At 42.5% G+C, this 22,842-nt stretch overlaps 2 protein-coding genes across 5 annotated transcripts in view; both read right to left on the reverse strand.

Annotated features, from left to right (window-relative positions):
• CP (ceruloplasmin) overlaps window positions 1–439 on the reverse strand; it is a 59,512-nt gene extending 59,073 nt beyond the window's left edge. For 3 of the 4 annotated variants that reach the window (XM_034957579.3, XM_008951879.4, XM_034957580.3), the window contains exon 1: window positions 139–439. In XM_034957579.3, coding sequence (XP_034813470.1) covers window positions 139–284 — 146 coding nt within the window. In that variant the 5' untranslated portion in view covers window positions 285–439. The remainder of the gene's footprint in view (window positions 1–138) is intronic. The other variant, XM_003826484.5, reaches the window with a different exon arrangement.
• Window positions 440–7,970: 7,531 nt separating this feature from the next.
• Window positions 7,971–22,842, reverse strand: part of LOC100990106 (ceruloplasmin-like) — a 49,056-nt gene continuing 34,184 nt past the window's right edge. The window contains 3 exon segments of the mRNA XM_055110873.1: window positions 7,971–8,023; window positions 9,281–9,443; window positions 19,253–19,392. Of these exon segments, the coding sequence (XP_054966848.1) occupies window positions 7,971–8,023; window positions 9,281–9,443; window positions 19,253–19,392 (356 nt within the window).

Below are 22,842 nucleotides of genomic sequence, written 5' to 3' on the forward strand. Positions count from 1 at the left end.
TTCAAGTGTCCTGGGTTTCAAGCCCACATTTTGCAGTTTCTGTATATAAGAAATTTTAAAAATATTTCATCTTATTGGCTCTATTCTTTAAAAATAATTTAAAATTTTGGTCCATAAACAATAAAAATAGTGACTTACGTGTCAACAGAAATAAGTTTCTTTTCCCCATGGTCAGAGGCATAATCCCAAGTCGTTTCAATAATTCCAATGTAATAATGCTTTTCTTTCGCCCAGGCTGGGGTACTACATAAAAACAGAAAAATACCAAGTATCAAAATCTTCATTTTTTTCCCCTTCTTGGAGCCTGAGAAGAAATGAAGTAAAATCAGGAGCAGGCAATTTTATAAATAAGACTTTCTTCCTTATTTGCTTGATTGACACAATTTAGTGTTGCACAAGAGTAAATTGTTTCATTAAAGCAAATATTTTCCAATTCAGTTAAGTTCTCGTAAACCACCAAAAAAACAGTTCTTGGTTGCCAGGCTTCTCTGACTGAAAATAAAAAGTCAACAGTTATTGTTGGAGGCATTAGGGTGTGCATAACTCTGCGCCTTTTTCCATTCATCGTGTAAATTCCAGGAGGGCAGAGAACGTGTCTAAATGCTCCCTTTGTTCCTCTGACAATATGTCACAGCACAGTGTCCTGCAAACAGTGCACTTTTAGTAAATCAGGATAAGAATTATGTAAAATGAATCAAAACATGTAGCTTTTTACTACAGTCGTTCTTAATGACAGGGATACGTTCTGAGAAATGCATTGTTAGGCTATTTTGTCATTGTGTGACTATCATAGAGTGTACTTACACAAACTTAGATGATACAGCCTACTATACATCTAGATAGGCTGTATGGTATACCTATTGCTCCTAGGCTACAAACCTCTATATAACTATGTATATAGTTATATACTATATAACTATGTATATAGTTATATAGTATATAACTATGCTGAATGCTATAGACAATTGTAACACAATGATATTTGTGTATCTATACATATGTAAACATAGAAAAGGTACAGTAAAAGTATGTTATTATAATCTTATGGGACCACCATCACATATGCAGTTTGTCATTGACTCAAACATTATTATGTGGTGCATGACTATTTCTAAAAGTCTGACAAATGATTAATTGCAGCTTTATGATATGAAACATGATATCTAGCATGCCAAATTTAAGTAAACAAAAATAAGAATTTAATTTGGAAGAATTTATCTATTTTATGAGCTTGGACCACATCTGCATAAAAACTTTACCAGATCATTCTGTATTGCTATATGCAAATAACTAGCAGAGCCTAACAGGGGCTAATAACTCTGTTTTAATCATCAAATAAACAAACCATAACTAAACCTGTCTTCAGAGGCAAAGATTAGTCTTAGTAAATAGAAAGTACCCCAGTTTATCATTAGACTGAAATTTCTCTCTTTGAAGTGGATATGAATTTTAAGGTGGAAGACTTTTTCTTAAAACCCTGTTTTTAGTCAGGAAGGATATGTCTAAAAGTATGAAATGGCTTTTTTTTTTTAGCTGAAGAAAATCCTGATAACAGATGACACTTTGTGTTAGTACAATTTTTTTTTTCTCTCAAATACCTCAAAACATTGTATATTTGCTGAAGGCCACTTGTTGAAATAGATTGGTATAGAAGAAAGCATGCGATATTTGAACAATTCCTTCGTTTAGGAAATATTATTGAATGAGCCAAGTTCTGTTCTACTCACTGGGAATACAGCAGTGTGTGCCAAGTTCTGTTCTACTCACTGGGAATACAGCAGAGAACAAAACACCTACCATCATGCAACTTACATTCTACTTGGGGAAACTGAAAATATAAAAATGAAAAATGAAATACACAATATTAGTGGTGAATGCTATGGAGAAAAATAAAGCAGAGAAGGAGAATAAGGAGTGCTAGGGAAAAATCTGATGCTACCAAATGACCTCAAGTAAGATACTTCAGCCCAGCTTCAGTTTCCTCATCTGAAAATCTCAGGTTAATTGAAATGACCTATGTTAAGGCAGACAGTGGAGGAGCTTCTCTCACCAGCTGGTAATAATCTTAACTAAATGGCTTGGTACAGAAAACTGAATCACGTTGCCCAGGATGCCCCAAGGCCTCCTTCTAGGACTGCCTTGAGCAGTTGTGCCGTCATGTCCACTGAGAGGACTGACGAAGGACTAAAATCTTGCTCAGATGCCACCGGCCATACCCTGTGCCTTGCAAGAAGCTGCTTTTCCCCTAATGGTCCACACAGACGGGGGGCATCTTTCAGTCGTTTGTCCTCCCCAGGGCATGGGGAAGGGGGACAGTTCTTTTTCTAATTGGCATGAAGCCACGATGTGAACCAGCAACTGTCTCAGCCATTTGCTTTTCATTTTTCACTCAGTGCTCAAACTCAGCCCCAATCTTGTGCATGGAAAGATGTTGATCAGAGCACAGTAACCATGCCCAGAGTCACTTGTTTCAGCAAATTGTACCAACCAACCATCCAACAAACAAACCTGTTCAAATAGTTGCTGAGGGTTCCAGAATGTATGCATAGCACACCCCTCATATTGGTGGTGAAATGAAATGGTTAAACAGTAACACTGTGACCAGTGCCCTTGTGAACGTTTTATGGTGTAATGCAAAAAAGGTCATGCAATCCATGTTTCTGTTCTGTTTTGTGGTAGTTACTCTTCTCATCAAAAGGCATGTGGCAGGAAGAGGGGAGAATTCTCTGAGCCTTAGGACTATTTAAATAGGAGGGAGAGGGGCCGGGCGGAGTGGCTCACGCCTGTAATCCCAGCACTTTGGGAGGCCGAGGCAGGTGGATCACGAGGTCAGGAGATGGAGACCATCCTGGCTAACACGGTGAGACCCCATCTCTACTAAAAATACAAAAAAAAAAAAAAAAAAAAAATTAGCCGGGCGTGGTGGCGGGCACCTGTATTCCCAGCTACTCGGGAGGCTGAGGCAGGAGAATGGCGTGAACCCGGAAGGTGGAACTTGCGGTGAGCCGAGATCGCGCCATTGCACTCTAGCCTGGGCGACAGAACAAGACTCTGTCTCAAAAAATAAAAAATAAATAAATAATAAATAAATAAACAGTAAAAATAAACAGGAGGGAGAAGGCACTGGGAGCTAATAAGCTCAGCCATTGGCAGAGTCATTTTGCACTGCAAACTTCATTACAGTGATTCCAGAGATAGTACTTAAAAATGAACTTTGAATAATGTTCCAATTGAGAGTTTTCTGTACTCAAGAAATGTACCACAACAGCACAGACTGGGGTTAGACAAGAAGGAGCAGAGGGGCACCAGAAGAAGCCTAGGAAACTTAGAGCATTGCAAGAAAGAGAGGAATCTAGACTGCCAAACAGCCTGTCCTCTTAGCTGTGCTTGTCAAAAGGTTTTTACCTCAGAATCCCAGGGTATATCTTGGTTATAAACAACTAGTATATGTCTAAGTTAACAGCTTAGTAACCTGAGTACAGTTATGTAGCAGAAGTTTTAATCATTTTCCACATTTTCTTTTTTTGTCGTCTTAAGGATTTCTGGACTGGGTGAATCTTATCTGCATTTGGCAATCATGATTCTGAGACTGTGAGTGGCTAACGTCAAGGAAGCAGCCTCCTTTACAGAATAACCCTTCTGTTTATTTCTGTCTGGCAGGATGCAATCTCTCTTTACTGCCACTATTCCTGTATATACCTTCTAGTTTCATTTTTTGCTGACCCTTGAGAACTGGCTGTTAACCCCTACTCCATGCCAACAGAATTATTAGGAAATCATCGAGAACTGTCCTTCACTTTGTGACAGCAGGAGACTCTAAGTACAAAATAGCAGGTCACTCTGACTATGACCAATCGGACAGATAACCACGCTGCTTTCTTTTTCACAGGAAATTGTGTAACTCTGGAATTGTAGAGGTGAGTGTGGTCACGTACAGACTTTGCTAATGAGTACACCGACTTGCCCTAGCACAGTGTGAGCATTGCTGATCCTATTCTCCCCTATCAGTCAGGTCATGACTGTTTAGGAAATGATCTCTCAGATAGGTCTTCAGTCATGCCACCATCCCCCTTTGGCTGCCCATTAATGGGTCATGGCCCTATTCATCAGCTCCTGGGATGTAAAATGGTCTCAGGCAAGGGAAGAGAGAAAGCCCAGACTCTAACATACAGAAAGCCTTAACATACAGTTGTACTATGGGAAAGAGACTTTAAAAAAAATGGCATAAGTATTTAGCTGAATCCTTCATGCTTGTTCTCTCACTACCTTGACTGTTATAGAAATCAAAGCATGTGATTTATCAAAAATGAAATAGAACCACAATAATATAATTATAATTTTTAAGAAGATTAAAGAACAACCCTTTTTAAAAGAATAACTGAATTCACTACTTTGACTACATAGAAATTTAATGCATGACTTTCTTGAAACGCTCTTCTCTCATAACACCCCTGGCCCATTTTCTCCTGTTCTGACACCATGTGAGGGTTATATACACTGCATAGCTCTCAACACTCTGATTTGTGTCCTGGTCTTAATTTACAAAAGGTGACTGAGTGACAATTCTGAGAGGCCAATGCCAATGAGAGAAAAGTTTACTGCTACTCATGATGGCGCCCCTGGAAGCAGAAGACACAGCACGCTATAGAGGGCCATGTGGGAAAGCACTGGAGTAGCTCCAGGCCGGGCTTGCCAGTCTCTCTGCACTCTGGAAGGAGTTTGCCTGGGTTGGGGTTGTCCCTTGGTAGATTCCAAACCTTCATTTTGTCAATTTACTTAAAGGTGACTGGGTTTAAAGGGGCTGACTGATTGTAAATAACTTGGAGAATAAGTCAATATTCATTAATAAAGTTAAATAATTCACGTAAAATTAAAGTATAATAGGCATAATTTATATTATTGGTTTTTTTCAATTTAGGGGCATTCGCTCCTTCTTTATAGATTCACTCAGAAAATTGTATTATGGAACACAGTTTCATTCATAAGTATAGAGTTTGAGCGAAAGGGTAGATATTCTTTTCTGTAAATTAATTTTAATTTGTACTTTAAGTTCTAGGGTACATGTGCAGGATGTGCAGGTTTGTTACATAGGTAAACGTGTGCCATGGTGGTTTGCTGCACCTATCAACCCATCATCTAGGTATTAAGCCTAGCATGCATTAGCTATCTTTCCCAATGCTCTCCCTCCCCATCACCCCACCCCGCGACAGGCCCCAGTATGTGTTGTTCCCCTCCCTGTGCCCATGTGTTTTCTTGTTCAGCTCCCACTTATAAGTGAGAGCATGCGGTGCTTGTTTTTCTACTCCTGCATTAGTTTGCTGAGGATAATGGCTTCCAGTTCCATCCATGTCCCTGCAGAGGACATGATCTCGTACGCAAAAGGGAAGATACTGTTAAAGCATGTTTCTTTTCTTTTTTCTTTGACATTTTAAAAATTAACATGATTTCTGTCTAAATACTGGGTACTCATTATTAGAATAAGAGGACCTTCCAACAGCTGTGCAGGGGACATTCCACTGACACATTCTTAGTCTTTGACTCTCTTCTGTTAAGAATTCATACAGATTACTACCCTTCCATTCAAATCCATTTACTAAATCATACTTTGCCCACCTGATAAGTCAAAGTTTGGAACTGTGTTCTTAAATGAATGAATGAATTAATTAAACATTATTCTTGGTGAAATTTGGGCAATATCTTTTGCTGTTTCTTAAAAAATGTTCTAGTTTTATCAGCACCTTTGAAAGTCTCAGACTTGAATGTTTCTATGGAAGGAGTTAGCTGCACCCATATTTCATAAGTTCTTCATAGTTTTAATATCAAATAATGAGGTATTATTGCTAATGTTGTCTGATGTTATAATAGCATTATTACTATATTAGTATTATTATTTTTTTTTGAGACAGAGTCTTGCTCTGTTGCCAGGCTGGAGTGCAGTGGCATGATCTCAGTTCACTGCAGCCTCTGCCTCCTGGGTTCAAGTGATTCTCCTGCCTCAGCCTCCTGAGTAGCTGGGACTACAGGCATGTGCTACCACGCCTGGCTAAATTTTGTATTTTTAGTAGAGACGAGGTTTCACCATGTTGGCCAGGATGATCTCCATCTCTTGACCTCGTGATCCTCCTGCCTCAGCCTCCCAAAGTGCTGGAGTTACACCTGGCCACTATATTACTTTTTTAAAGTTTTTTATGCCGGAGATACATATCGGAGTATTTTGGAGTGAAATGATATAATGTCAGGAATTTGCTTGATTACACTCCAGGTTTTCATGTACCACTCACACAGCTAAGAAGCTAGAAAGTAAAAACATGAACTCTTTTGTTTAACCAAGCTCTGATTTCAAGTATTCTTACTTACTGTCTAAAGCAAAGGCTGTTAGCCAACCCACAAGACATTTCTAACCCAGTCTCCGTTGTTCCTTTCATGATAGAGGCTACAAAAGTTCTTTTCCAGTCTCCTTTGCAGTTAGGAGTAGCCAGATAATAATGGTTTTGACCAATAAGAAAAAGGCAGAAATTGGCTGTTGTCTCTTCAGATGTGACTGATGCTCCCCCTTTTTCCATCTTCTCTGCCTTCAATGTGGATGTAACATGTGGAGCTGCAGCAACCATTTTGCAACCGTGAGGCAACAATTATGGGGAAAAGGCCAAGAGAGTTAAAGACACTGGCCCTCATGTCATCAAATTGCTAAGCCAGGCTGGGTACAGTGGCTCATGCCTGTAACCCCAGCACTTTGGGAGGCCAAGGTGGGTGGATCACTTGAGGCCAGGAGTTCAAGACCAGCCTGGCCAACAAGGTGAAACCCTGTCTCTACTAAAAATACAAAAATCAGCCAGATGTGGTGGTGCAGGCCTGTAGTCCCAGCTATTGGGGAGGCTAAGGCAGGAGAATTGCTTGAACCAGGGAGGTGGAGGTTACAGTGAGGCAAGATCGTGCCAATGCACTCCAGCCTGGGCAACAGAGTGAGATTCTGTCTTAAAATATTGCTAAACCAATCCTAGCAGCCACTTATCTCCAAACTTTTTTTATGATATAAGACAAATAGCACTGATAATTCTCTCTTAGCTGGGTTTTCTGTTGCTTATAGAACACATCCTAACTGGTTAGTACTGCCAGATACAAGCTCAGAGCTTGAGTGCCCCCTCCTTTTTTTTTTTTTTGTTCTGGAAAACTGAAAATTATATATTCTGTAATCTATCATCTTCCAATCCTAAGGCACAATATAATATATAGATTTACATTTCAAAGATTGATTTAAATGGTTACCCATGCTATAAGAATTTCATTTCTTAAAGTTTTACAAATGTTGCAGTCTATGGTAAAGTCTTGGGTTGCATACATTTGGTACTTTTTATAACTGAGCAAGACTTTGCTGTTGCTGTCTTTGTCTCTCCTACCTACCCCCACTGCATTTGTTAAAAGCCTTATTACATCACTCACAGGCACAATACAGACACCACTTCAGAGTCAATTTATGAAAATAAGAAGCAGCTCTCACACAAAATTTACTAAGAAAACTTTTATTTCAAACTAGTTTTCCTGGTACATTGTCATGAAAGTCTTTAGCTGGTTCCTCCCAGACTCCTTGGTCCCTGGAGTTTTTCTTCTTTGGCAGGTTTACCTTGACTTGTAAGCTTGTCAATATTCATATCATATCAAATATTTATGCTGTAGAAAAGGAAGTTTCAAAAATAGGTAATATTATATAATAGCATGCAGTTCTAAGTTAAAATACTAAGCTAAAATGATTACATACATTTAAGGAATAAATACAAAATCTATATTAGTCTTAGGAACATCCTTAAAATAACTACCATCACTTTTGCCACAAAAAGTTTACTTATAAACAGCAACATCAATATCACCCTTCTGTGGGAACAGATGACCTGTAAATCCAATCAAATTTGACTTTATATTCTTTGAAATGCAAAATCTACTTTCCCAAAGAAAGAATGTTAGCAATGGGGGATTTATTTCATGGACAGTGCACCGAAGTCTCTTTTACTAAGAATGTACATGAACACTGATAGGAATAAGGGTAATGATTATTAGAATTGTATCAATAATGATATTATTGACATTAATAGGATGTTGTAGGTAAAAACTATATTGGTGGCTAATCAGTTTTTGGTTTTGTTGACAAATGTAGTCCTGATATTGAGAGAAGATTCTGAGAAACTGTTCATGCAGACTTTCCTTTGTCTGCTTCAGAGGTTCTGCTCCATCAGCCCTGCAAGAAGCCCCACAGAGAAAATATTCACATAACTTGAGAGCTGCATGGTATGTTTTAAATAGTGTATGATATATATGTTCAATAATTTTCCTAATTTTGAAAGTAATTTAAACTTTACAGAAACCTTGGAAGAAACAGATTACTAGTGAGATTTATTATTTCTTAATAAATATCTTCTTATTATTTTCTTAATAAATCTCACGAATAATTTCACTACCTAGAGAGAGTCATCAGTAACATCTCATAAATTTCTATTCAGTCTTCATATACATATTTCAGATACTATTTTGTAGACTGCATTTTTTGCCACCCAATATGATATTATAAGCATTTACTCATTAAAAATTTTAAGACATGATTTTTAAAGTTGGATATTTTAGATGATATGTTGCAGTTTTTTACACACATTACAGTATATCATTTGCTTGTTTTCCGTTTTCCATTAGCATAAAATAATGTGGTGATACATATTTTTCTGCCTTATTGATAATTTTCTGAGATCAAATGCCAGGCGGAAATACTGAGTCAAAATATGGGGATCATGATTTAGGTTCCTGCAAGATCTGCAGAACCAATTTACACATCCACCAAAGTATATGCAATGCACCCTATCTCACCACACTGCTATTGATGCTATCATTAAAAATAGATAAATATTTGCCAACATATACTCAAAAAGGTATTTTATTGTTGCTTAAATGTGATTTTGAAGTGATTTGATTATTGGCAAGTTTGGATATTTTTATAGGTTCAAAAGATATTTGTTTTTGATCTTCTATGAATTGTCTGTTTATACCTTATATGTATATCTTATGTGAATCTGGAAATTACATTTAACTCAAGAGTATATTTTATCAGATCATGAAAAGTTATCTGAGTTTTACAAAGAAAATAAAACTAGAGTATCTCAGTCATCTCAAAATAGTAATCTTTGAATGAATGAATGGCACATCACATTATATGAATGTTCAATGCATTAAATATCCTTACATAAACACTGCGTTTGTTTAAATATCACTTCTAATTAATTTAGCCAATGGATCTTACCTTTTCTCTCAAGTACAGTGTAAGTGCTTTCCATTCCAGCATCAATGTGCTCAAAAACATGGCAATGAAATAACCAGGTTCCAACAGCTCTTGGATACATTTTTACAGTTTGATAGACCCCAGGAGGAAGGTCATAAACATCAGATCGATACACTCCCCAATTCTTAACAAGGAGATTAAACATCATTACATGGCTTATAAAAGATATCACTTACCACTTGCTATAATTCCCAAATTCTAATATACCTAATTAGGTGACAATTAGAAAGCATTAGGTGCTGGGCTGGGCATGGTGGCTTATGTCTGTAATCTGCTACTTGGGAGGCTGGGGCGGCAGGGGAGGATGACTTGAGCTCAGGAGTTCAAGACCAGCCTGAGCTCCTCATCTCTAAAAAAATAGATTTTAAAAATTAGCCAGGCAGTGGTGTGTGCCAGTAGTCCCAGCTACCTGGGAGGCTGAGGTGGAAGGATTGCTTGAGCCCAGTTCAAGGCTGCAGTAAACTGTGATCATGCCACTGCACTCCAGTATTCCAGCCTGGGTGACAGAGCAAGATCCCATCTGAAAAGGGAAAGGAAAGGGAAAGGGAGGGGAAGGGAGTGGAGGGCAAGAGAAAGGAGGGGAGGGGAGGGGAGGGGAGGGAGAAAAAAAGGGAAGGGAGGAGGGAAAGGAAAGGAAAGCATTAAGCTATTAAAGCTATTTTGTTCTCTTCTCTGAGTACACTTGAGGCTTTGGAAGAGAACTAAGACCCAGGACATTCTGGTGTTAGAGAGAATGCAAAGAAAATGTTTCACTCTACAACGGTACCTGTAGTTTCGTATTGGTGTTAGAAACTTGCCAATGTCTCACATGACCGAGCGCTCTAGATTTCAGAGACCTTCTAGTCTCAAATCCCAAAGGTTTTAACTGACATATTGCTAACTTGGGATGTTATGCTGATGTGACATAACATGTTGATGTGAAGGATTGTCATTTCTTGAGATGCAGCTAATCAGAAAAACTCATTGTTACAGGAAAGAGAAGGGGAGAGGGAGGAGAAGGGAGGAGGAGCTCCCTTGGCATCTGCAGCCAAGTTTGCCTTCTGGAGATTGGGCCTGAGGGCTGAGGGCTGAGGGCACTTTTTAGCTAATTTCTCTCCTAAGCAGAGAACCCAATGTTTAGGAAACTACCTCTGTAGGCTGCTTAGAATTTTAGATATGAAGTCCCAGGGCCTAGTCCGGGTGGATTGGAAGAGACTAAAAGGAAGGTGAATTGCTCTACAAAATAAAATGGGAAGTATTTGGAGGATGGTGGTGGGGGTGGATTGGGGGAACTGCAGCTCAAGAGTTCTGAATAATTTCAGGAGAGAAGGGATGTCAGAGAGTCTAGAGAGGAAAAATGTGGAGAAACAAGTCCTGAGGGTGAGAGTAAAAGGCAAACGAGCTAGAGGCTCTCAGTGATGCATGGTGAAAAGGTAATTGGGGGTGGGGCATCTAATGTCAAATGGTAAGTGCTTTCATTATGTAATACTGAAAAAAAAACTTCGTTTATCCCCACTCTTTCACTAAAAGTCTGTAACTCACAATGGCCTTGATTTTGTGGTTGCTTAAGAGTACCAAAGGAAATGGGATGTGCTCCATGTTTGGAATTGCACACAGATATGAAAAAACACCAGCTACAGGAGTTGAGAGGCAAGGGAGATGAGCAGAAGCAGGAAGTTAGAGTTGGGGTGAATAGAAGACATTTAAGCTCTCAAGACTCCCTGCAGATATCGGAAGGCAGACAGGAGGAAGACTGAGCTGTTTCTTACTAGAGACAGTTGGAGCTCAAGCCATTGTTATTTAGGAACATTAATTTTACAACTAAAGTGAAAATAATACAGATGACATAGGATACAGTTTTTGGACGTCAGAAAAATGTAGAGAACAGTATGAAAAAAATTTAACCACAAACTGACAATGTCCAAAGCACCAGTAAATGTGGAAAATATACCTAGAGCCCTGGCACCCAGGAAGCCTGTAGCTTTAGGGAACAAGCTGTGACTGGCTGGCTTGTCCCAGAACTAGGTTAGTAACCACAGAAGGCTGCTTCGCTGCCCCCAGGAGTTTCAGGTTGTGGAGCCCAGTGTCTGCATAGATGCTGGTGTGATAACATTCTGCCTCAAGGTGGGAGGCTAGATATCTCCTGCAATCCATTTAGAGTGAGTGGTTAAAGCTGAGAGCCGGTGATACTAGGCTCTGTGGTATAAATAGGATTATACTTAAGGGAGGCGGTTTTGTGAAGCACTAAAGAGTTCAGACTCTAGAGTGAGAGCCAGGGTTTAAATCCAACTTCTATCACTTCCTTCCTGTAGGAAAGTTCCTTATTTTGTTAATGCTTCATATAATTTCCCTGCAATTATCCCTGAAAAACAACTCTGATTTCCTTTCAGCTCCATGCAACACTTAGCATGGTTCTAGGCATGTTAGAGGCATTTGCTGGACTGAACCATTATATTTGACAACATCAGATAAACTGTAAAACATGATGACCAGATTTTGGCCCTTTTTTTTTTTTTTTTGACAGAATCTCGCTCTATCACCCAGGCTGGAGTGCAGTGGCGTGATCTTGGCTCACTGCAACTTCCACCTCCTGGGTTTAAGCGATTTTCCTGCCTCAGCCTCCCAAGTAATTGGGACTACAGGCACCTGCCACCATGCCCGGCTAATTTTTTGTATTTTTAGTAGAGATGGGGTTTCACTGTGTTAGCCAGGATGGTCTTGATATCCTGACCTTGTGATCTGCCCGCCTTGGCCTCCCAAAGTGCTGGGATTACAGGAGTGAGCCACCGCTCCCGGCCCTCTTTTGGCTTAATTTTAAAAGTCTTTAATACAAACAGTTATGAAGTGAATAACCCTAATATGTAGGCTTTTGCTTTAAAAAAAAAATGCGGAGTGTAGATGAAAGTGTAGTGGGGTCACAGTGGTTAGATTTGGGTAATAGGGGTTTGTTACATTATTCTGTTTATTATATAAAATTCTCAATAATAAAGAGTTTTTATGCCAAAAAATAAATTTAACAGGAATAAATTTGTTCATTAAATGGTGGGAAATAAAGCAGCACACCAATAAGGCTCTGTGAAAACCAAGAGGTGCATGCTTATATAATTTATTTCTACAATGGACACTGCATTAAAGAAGGTATTAACATAATACATCTGGAATTCAGGAAAGCTTTATCTGAAACTTTTATCCATGTGGAAAAGGTGAACTGTACTAATGCCTAGTGGTTGGATTAAATGTCTAAGGTGTGAAACACAGAGAATATAATTGATCCTAAATTATACATTAATGTTTATATAAGGAATTAGGATGAAGAAACAGAAAGCTCTTTAAATAAACATTAATGAATGATACAAACTTGGAAACTGAAAGAGGAAGGATAAAATTTAAAATACTTATCATAAAGAAATGAGTCAAAAGTGGTCATGATAACAATTGTAAAGAAGTATGGGGGAGGGGCCAAGATGGCCGATTAGAAGCAGCTGTAGTCTGCAGCACTCATGGAGAGGAATGAAAGAAACAAGTGAATTCAGCAACTTCAACTGAAATATCCAGGTTCTCACATTGGGACTGACTAGGCAAACCACTCGGATCCGTGGAAAATGAAGAAAAGCAGGGTGTGGCTACAGCCCATGTGGGAGTGGCAAGGAGCCAAAGGAACTCCCAACCCCAGCTAAAGAAAGTGGTGAGTGATTGTGTGACCCCACCCAGGAAACCATGCTTCTCCCATGGATCTTTGCAACCTGAGGATTAGGAGATCCCCTCATGAGCCCATGCCACCAGGGCCTTGGGCACCATACACAAAGCTGTATGGACTCAGCAGAGCAGCCGTGGAGTCACACACTGAGACCCACAAGTTTTACATACTCCGGCCCCAGGAATCCTGGCAAGTCAGGAGATCCATCCATGCATTCCCCTAGAAAGGGGGCTGAATCCAAGGAGCCAAGCAGCATTGTTCTGCAAGCCCCACTTCCACGACACCTCACAAGTTAAGACCCACTGGCTTGGAATTCCAGCCAGCCAATGGCAACAGGTTGGAAACTGCCTGAGACAGCACAAAATTCCTGGGGGGAAGGACAGCCACCATCTCTGTGGTTCAGTCAACTCAGCTGTTTCAGCCTGCCAGCTCTGGAAAGCACAGGCAGTCCAGATGAGGAGGGGTCCCCTACAACACAGCACAGTTGCTGTGCCAGATCATGTATGGCCAGACTGCTTCTTTAAGTGGAACCCTGATCCATTCCTCCTGCTGGGCAAGGCCTCCCTGCTGGGGTTTCAGCAACTCTAGCTGGGGTTATACAGACAGAACTCTGATCTCTCCCTGAGGCAGAACTCCCAGGAAAAGGGGCAGCTGCCATCTCTGCAGTTCAGTCGACTCAGCCATTCCACCCTGCTGGCTCTGAAGAGTTCAGGAAGGGTCCCCTGCAATGCAGCACTCCTGCCCTACCAAAATGGAGCCAGACTACTGCTTTTATGAGGTCCCTGATCCTGTTCCTCCTGGCTGGGCAAGACCTCCCAACAGGGGTCTCCAGACACCTCCTACAGGAGCATTCGGGCCAGCAGCAGGTGTAGTACCCCTCTGAGATGGAGCTTCCAAAGGAAGTATCAAGTTGCCATCTTTGCTGTTTTGCAGCCTTCACGGCTGATACCTCCAGGTACAGGAAAAACTAAGGCAACTAGGGTCTGGAGCAGACCCCCAGCAAACCACAGCAGCCCTATGGAAAAGTGGCCCGACTGTTAAAAATAAACAAACAGAAAACAACAACAACAAGAGACCCCTTGAAAGCCCCATTCAAAGGTCAGCAACCTCAAAGATCAAAGGTAAATAAGCCCACAAAGATAAGAAAAAAATCAATATGAAAATGCTGAACACTCAAAAAGCCAGAGTGCCTCTTCTACTCCAAATGACCACAACACCTCTCCAGAAAGGGCACAGAACTGGGCTGAGGCTGAGATGGCTGAATTGACAAAAGTAGGCTTCAGAAGGTGGGTAATAACAAACTTCACTGAGCTAAAGGTGCATGTTGTAACCCAGTGCAAAGAAGCTAAGAATCATGATAAGAATCATGATAAAATACAGGAGCTGATAACCAGAATAGCCAGTTTAGAGAGGAACATAACTGACCTGATGGAGCTGAAAAACAACACGAGAACTTCACAATGCAATCACAAGTAACAATAGCAGAATAGACCAAGTGGAGGAAAGAATCTCAGAGCTTGAAGACTATCTTTCTGAAATAAGACAGGCAGACAAGAAGAGAGAAAAAAGAATAAAAAGGAATGAACAAAACTTTTGAGAAATATGGGATTATGTAAAAAGACTGAACCTATGACTGATTGGGGTACCTGAAAGAGATGGGGAGAATGGAAACAAATTGGAAAACATACTTCAGGATATCATCCAGGAGAAGTTCCCCAACCTAGCAAGACATGCCAACATTCAAATTCTGGAAATGCAGAGAACCCCAGTAAGATACTCCATGAGAAGATCAACCCCAAGGCACATAATCATCAAATTCTCCAAGATTGAAATGAAAGAAAAAATGTTAAGGGCAGCTAGAGACAAAGGCCAGGTCACCTACAAAGGGAAGCCCGTCAGACTAACAGTGGACTTCTCAGTGGAAACCCTACAAGCCAGAAGAGATTAGGGGCCAATATTCAACATTCTTAAAGAAAAGAATTTCCAACCCAGAATTTCATATCTGGCCAAACTAAGCTTCTTCGTAAGTGAAGGAAAAATAAGATTCTTTTCGGACAAGCAAATGCAGAAGGAATTTGTCACCATCACCCTGCTTTGCAAGAGCTCCTGAAGGAAGCACTAAATATGGAAAGACAAAAACATTACCAGCTACTATAAAAACACAGTGAAGTACAGAGACCAGTGACACTATGAAGCAACCATATAGTGGTTTATGAAGAAGCCACATAAACAAGTCTGCAAAGTAACCAGCTAGCATTATGATGACAGGATCAAATTCACACATAACAATACTAATCTTAAATGTAGATGGGCTAAATGGCCCAGTTAAGAGACACAGAATAGCAAGCTCAATAAAGAACCGATACCCATCCGTATGCTGTCTTCAAGAGACCCATCTCACATGCAGTGACACCCATAGGCTTGAGATAAAAGGATGGAGGAAAATTTACCAAGCAAATGGAAAACAGAAAAAAGCAATCCTAGTTTCTGACAAAACAGATTTTAAACCAGCAAAGATAAAAAAAGACAAAGCAGGGGATTACATAATAGTAAAAGGTTCAATTCAACAAGAAGCACTAACTATCCTAAATACATTTGCACCCAATACAGAGCACCCAGATTGATCATGCAAGTTCTCAGAGACCTACAAAAAGACTTAGACTTCCACACAATAATAGTGGGAGACTTTAACAACCCCTCCTGACAATGTTAGACAGACCATCAAGACAGAAACTTAACAAAGATATTCAGGACCTGAACTCAGCTCTGGATCAAGTGGACCTGATAGATATCTACAGAACTCTCCACCCAACAAGAAAAGAATATTCATTCTTCTCATTGCCACATGGTACTTACTCTAAAATTGATCACATAATCAGAAGTAAAACACTCCTTAGCAAAGGCAAAAATAATTAAAACCACAATAAACAGTCACTCAGACCACAGCACAATCAAATTAGAAATCCATTTTAAGAAATTCATTCAAAACCGGCCGGGTGCAGTGGCTCACGCCTGTAATCCCAGCACTTTGGGAGGCTGAGGCAGGCAGATCACGAGGTCAGGAGATCGACACCATCCTGGCTAACACAGTGAAATCCCGTCTCTATTAAAAATACAAAAATTTAGCTGGGCATGGTGGCGGGCGCCTGTAGTCCCAGCTACTCGAGAGGCTGAGGCAGCAGAATGGCATGAACCCAGGAGGCGGAGCTTGTAGTGAGCTGAGATCGCACCATTGCACTCTAGCCTGGGCGACAGAATGAGACTCTGTCTCAAAAAAAAAAAAATGAAATTCACTCAAAACCACACAACTACATGGAAATTGAACAACCTGCTCCTGAATGACTCCTAGGTAAATAATGAAATGAAGGCAGAAATCAATAAATTCTTTGAAACTAATGAGAACAAAGAGACAGTGTACCAGAATATCTGGGATATACAGACAGGTCCCAGTCAATGTGGAAATTTATTTTGCCAAGCTTAAGGACATGCCCATGATACAGTCTCAGGAAGTCCTGAAAACTTGTTCCTAAGGTGGTTGGGCTACAGCTTGGTTTTTGTATGTTTTAGGGAGAAATAGGACATCAATCCATACACATAAGATGTACACTGGTTCAGTCTGGAAAGGTGGGACAACTGGAGGAGGTGAGGCTTCCAGGTCATAGGTAGATTCAAAGGTTTCCTGATTGGCAATTGATTAAAAGAGTTTATTTAAAGACCTGTAATCAATAGAAGGGAATGTCTGGGTTAAGATAAGGGGTTGTGGAGACCAAGGTTTGTATACTGCAGATGAAGCCTCCACCTAGCAGGCTTCAGAGAGAATAGATTGTAAATGTTTCTTATCAGATTTAAAAAGTGTCAGGCTGGGAGTGGTGGCTCACACCTGTAATCCTAGCACTTTGGGAGGCTGAGGTGGGCAGATTATGAGGTCAGGAGATTAAGAACATCCTGGCTAACATGGTGAAACCCCGTCTCCACTAAAAATACAAAAAATTACCCAGGTGTGGTGGCAGGCACCTGTAGTCCCAGCTACTTGGGAAGCTGAGGCAGGAGAATGGCATGAACCCTGGAGGCAGAGCTTGCAGTGAGCCGAGATCGTGCCACTGCACTCCAGCCTGGGTGACAGAGCGAGGCTCTGTTTCAAAAAAAGAAAACAAAAAAAGTGCTAGACTCTTTTAAGTTCATTCTCTCCTGGATCAGGAAAAAGACCTGGAAAGGGAAGAGGATTCTCTACAGAATGCAGATTTTCCCCATAAGAGTTAGATTTGCAGGGCCATTCCAAAAAATGTCAAAGAAATATATTTTGGGGTAAAATACTTTGATTTCCTTTAGGGCCTGCTATCTGTCATGTTGGTATCTTATTACTACAAAGAGTCTGTTCTATCAGTCCTAAGGTCTTCATTTTAATGTTAATGCTGATCAGCTGTGCCTGAATTCCAAAGGGTGGAGAGTATAATGAGGCATATCCAACCCTCACTTCCCATCATGGCCTGAATTAGTTTTTCAGGTTAACTTAGGAATGCACTTGGTCTAGAGGGGACTTAGAATTTTATTCAATTTTTCAATTGTTTGAGGGGCTTAGAATTTTATTTTTGGTTTACAATGAGGATTGGTCACCAGAAAGACCAGGGCAGGATTAGAGGATTGGGACTTTCAGCCCCATCCCCTAACCTCTGGGGAGGAAAGAGAGGCCGAAGGCTAAGTTGATCACCAATGGCCAATCATCCAATCAATAATGCCTATGTAAAGAACCCTCCATAAAAACCCACATGGACAGGATTCAGAGACACTCCAGATAGCCAAACGTGGTTCCTGGAGGGTAGCTCACCTGGAGAGGGGATAGAAGCTCCATGTGATTCTCCCGTACCTTACCCTAGCATCTCTTCATCTGGTATTCATTAATACACTTTCTAATATCCTTTTTGATAAACCAGTGAATGTAAGCAAGTGTTTCCCTTCATTCTATAAGTCATTCTAGGGAATTAATTGAATTCAAGGTGGGGGTCATAGGAATCCCAATTTATAGCCTGCTGCACAGAAGCAAATGAAAACAACCTGGAGTTTGTGATTGGCATTGGAAGTGGGGGGCAGCCTTGTAGAACTGAGCTCTCAACCTGTGGGATCTGACACTGTATCCAGGTAGATAGTGTCAAAATTGAATTGGAGGACACCTAGGTGGTGTCCAATGCAGAACTGATTGATTGGTTGCGGATAGAGGGAAATCTCCACACATTTATTTGTGACCAGAGATCAAAGAAGTCTTCTGTGTAACTGATTGTGAGTGACAGAACCAGAAAATCACTTTGATATGGTTTTTATTCCTATATTCTCAGAATCACCTTAATCAAGTTCTCAAACTTAGCCTCAGCAATATGAGGACCTATTGCCATCATGTACCTCTTGATGCAATGTGTGGGGAGCATACAACATCACCTTTGTGGTGTTCTTGGCAAATTTGTTAAACATGGATCCAATCATGAGGAAACTATCAGGCCAATGCAGAATATGGAACATTCTACGAAACAACTGGCCTGGACCCTTCAAAAATGAAATGTTATGAGGGAGGAATTCTTTTTAAAGGCAAAGGGATCTCTTCAGATTTTAGGAAAGCTATGGCAATGGCAACCAAATGCTATGTATGCATCTTGATCAGATCCTAGATTTAAAAAAAAACAGCTATAGGGAGTATTTTTAGGACAACTTGGGATATTTGAATGGATTGTAAATTAGACTATATTATTGAATTAATGTTAATTTGGGGGTGTGATAATTTTATTGTAGTTGGGGTGGAGACTGTCCTTATTCTTAGGGATGTTTCAGTATTTAGGGGTAAAGAGTCATAATGTTTGCAATGCACTTTGAATTGCATTCAGAAAAAAACATAGAAGAGAAAGCTAATGTGGCAAAATGCATATGAGCATTCAGAGTATTTTTCTTTATGTTACTGAGGGCATGAAAAAATTTTTTTAAGTTGAGATAGAAAGTACAAAACTAGAAATGACTATAAATGTCTTATTTACCTATTAACTAACAATAAATTAGAGTGAGAAATGCACTTCATTCTTTGGTCGGCATTTATCAAATGTCCACGGGATATAAAGAGCTAAATTATAATTATTTACTTGCACCTGATATATTACAGATGATATGGATCAAATTTCTGACTTGGTCATTTTCTTTCCAGCCCTGTTATCTTGCCATGCTACCCGATAACTGGTTTACAAGACATCACAGGATATGGACCTGTCAAAGGCTCTTACCTTGTATTCAAAGCTATGGCCATGAAAGTGAACTGTGTGCAGGTCAGCTTCATTCCCTATGCCAATCAGATACCAATTCACTACATCCCCAACATGGAATGTTAGACCTTGGTTATTTCCAAACAGTCTTCCGTTAATTGATGTGGGAGGCAGGGAAAGGCACAGTTTATTATATTCAACAAGGATTTAAAATAATGTGGGCTTTTAAAAAATCACCACTTTAAAAAAGTATTATCATCCTTATAGAAAATATCATGCATGTTTTCAGAAGCAGTGGGGATTTTAAAGCCAGACTAAGGAAGTTGTTAAATGTGACCAAGCCATCCATTCATGGATGTGTCTAATTCTAAGGAGTTTTTCTTGCCCAAGGAAATGAGGCACTGACTTTGTGTTAACACAATCAGGTTGGATTTGACTGTTTCACAACTAAGCATACTTATATTGGTGAATTGTGTATTTAAAATTATCACAAGAGACTTAGAATATTAGGAATGGCCAGGCATGGTGGCTTATGATTGTAATCTTAGCACATTGGGAGGCTGAGGCGGGAGGATCACTTGAGTTCAGGAGTTCGAGAACAGCCTGGGCAACATAGTGAGACCCTGTCTCCATAAAAGACAAAGAAGAATATTAGGAATGTGCATTCTTATTTAACTGCCCTAAGTCAAACCTTTGTGATCTGCCACTTGTATGTCTGGAATGGCCATTTGTGAGGTCCAGGCCCCCTCTTCTCCTCTACAGGTGTGGTTTCCAAAGGGTAATGTAAATAAAATATGAAGATTTTATATACACACACACACACACACACACACACACACACACACACACACATATCCTCTTTTTACTTTGTTGTTTTGTGTGCATCTTTAAAATGTATAAAATGCATTGGTACAGTGGTGCAAGTATATAATCTATAACTATATAACTATATATCTATGGAGGCTGAGTTCTAATGCTTTCAGCTGATGGAGGGATGTAATAGAAGAAACTAGAAGACACTGCTCTAGACTAGTGCTTCTCACACTTTAATGTGAATATGGCCTGGGGATTTTGTTAAAATTCAGATTCTGACTTAGGTCTTTGAAGCCTGAAATTCTGCATTTCTAACAAGCTCCCAAGTGATGCTGATGCTGCTGGTCCTTGGGCCATACTTGGAGTACAAGTGCCCAGATGAGTGCCAGAGTTATTCCTAAAATCTATCCCACCACGCCCTAGCTCAGTGTACTTGGTGCTTTAGTACAGTGGTTCTCTACAGGAGGTGATTTTGTTCCCCAGGGGTCATTTGGCAATGCCTAGAAATATTTTTGGTTGTCATAACTTGTGGGGAGATGCTACTGGCATCTAGTAGGTGGAGGATATAGATGTCGATAAACATCTACAATGCACTGGATAGCTCCATACAACAAAGAGTTATCTAACCTAAAAGGTCAGGAAGTTAAGAAACCCTGGTTTAGATCAAGTCTAAATTCTTTTTTTTTTTTTTTTTTCTTTTTTATTGATCATTCTCGGGTGTTTCTCGCAGAGGGGGATTTGGCAGGGTCACAGGACAATAGTGGAGGGAAGGTCAGCAGATAAACAAGTGAACAAAGTTCTCTGGTTTTCCTAGGCAGAGGACCCTGCGGCCTTCCGCAGTGTTTGTGTCCCTGGGTACTTGAGATTAGGGAGTGGTGATGACTCTTAACGAACATGCTGCCTTCAAGCATCTGTTTAACAAAGCACATCTTGCACCGCCCTTAATCCATTCAACCCTGAGTGGATACAGCACATGTTTCAGAGAGCACAGGGTTGGGGGTAAGGTCACAGATCAACAGGATCCCAAGGCAGAAGAATTTTTCTTAGTACAGAACAAAATGAAAAGTCTCCCATGTCTACCTCTTTCTACACAGACACAGCAACCATCCGATTTCTCAATCTTTTCCCCACCTTTCCCCCCTTTCTATTCCACAAAACCGCCATTGTCTTCATGGCCCGTTCTCAATGAGCTGTTGAGTACACCTCCCAGATGGGGTGGTGGCTGGGCAGAGGAGCTCCTCACTTCCCAGTAGGGGCGGCTGGGCAGAAGCGCCCCTCACCTCCCGGACGGGGCGGCTGGCCGGGCGGGGGGCTGACCCCCCCCACCTCCCTCCCGGACGGGGCGGCTGGCCGGGCGGGGGGCTGACCCCCCACCTCCCTCCCAGACAGGGCGGCTGGCCGGGCAGAGGGGCTCCTCACTTCCCGGTAGGGGCAGCCGGGCAGAGGCGCCCCTCACCTCCCGGACAGGGCGGCTGACCGGGCGGGGGGCTGACCCCCCCCACCTCCCTCCCGGACGGGGCGGCTGACCAGGCGGGGGGGCTGACCCCCCCACCTCCCTCCCGGACGGGGCGGCTGGCCGGGCGGGGGGCTGACCCCCCCACCTCCCTCCCGGACGGGGCGGCTGGCCGGGCGGGGGGCTGACCCCCCCACCTCCCTCCCGGACGGGGCGGCTGGCCGGGCCGGGGGCTGACGCCCCCACCTCCCTCCCAGACAGAGTGGCTGGCCGGGCAGAGGGGCTCCTCACTTCCCAGTAGGGGCGGCCGGGCAGAGGCGCCCCCCCACCTCCTGGACAGGGCGGCTGGCCGGGCGGGGGGCTGATCCCCCCACCTCCCTCCCGGACGGGGCGGCTGGCCAGGCGGGGGGCTGATCCCCCCACCTCCCTCCCGGACGGGGCGGCTGGCCGGGCGGGGGGCTGATCCCCCCACCTCCCTCCCGGACGGGGCGGCTGGCCGGGCAGAGGGGCTCCTCACTTCCCAGTAGGGGCGGCCGGGCAGAGGCACCCCTCGCCTCCCGGACGGGGCGGCTGGCCGGGCGGGGGGCTGACCCCCCCACCTCCCTCCCGGACGAGGAGGGAGGACGCTCCTCACTTCTCAGACGGGGTGGCTGCCGGGCGGAGGGGCTCCTCACTTCTCAGACGGGGCGGTTGCCAGGTAGAGGGTCTCCTCACTTCTCAGACAGGGCGGCCGGGCAGAGACGCTCCTCACATCCCAGACGGGGCGGCAGGGCAGAGACGCTCCTCACTTCCCAGATGTGATGGCGGCCGGGAAGAGGCGCTCCTCACTTCCTAGATGGGATGGCGGCCGGGCAGAGACGCTCCTCACTTTCCAGACTGGGCAGCCAGGCAGAGGGGCTCCTCACATCCCAGACGATGGGCGGTCAGGCGGAGACGCTCCTCACTTCCCAGACGGGGTGGCTGCCAGGCAGAGGCTGCAATCTCGGCACTTAGGGAGGCCAAGGCAGGCGGCTGGGAGGTGGTTGTAGTGAGCCGAGATCACGCCACTGCACTCCAACCTGGGCGCCATTGAGCACTGAGTTAATGAGACTCTGTCTGCAATCCCGGCACCTCGGGAGGCCGAGGCTGGCAGATCACTCGCAGTTAGGAGCTGGAGACCAGCCCAGCCGACACATCGAAACCCCGTCTCCACCAAAAAAATACGAAAACCAGTCAGGCGTGGCGGCGCGCGCCTGCAATCGCAGGCACTCGGCAGGCTGAGGCAGGAGAATCGGGCAGGGAGGTTGCAGTGAGCTGAGATGGCAGCAGTACCGTCCAGCTTTGGCTCGGCATCAGAGGGAGACCG

The sequence above is a fragment of the Pan paniscus genome, chromosome 2 (assembly GCF_029289425.2).
Source record: "Pan paniscus chromosome 2, NHGRI_mPanPan1-v2.0_pri, whole genome shotgun sequence".
NCBI classification, from domain to species: Eukaryota; Metazoa; Chordata; class Mammalia; order Primates; family Hominidae; genus Pan; species Pan paniscus.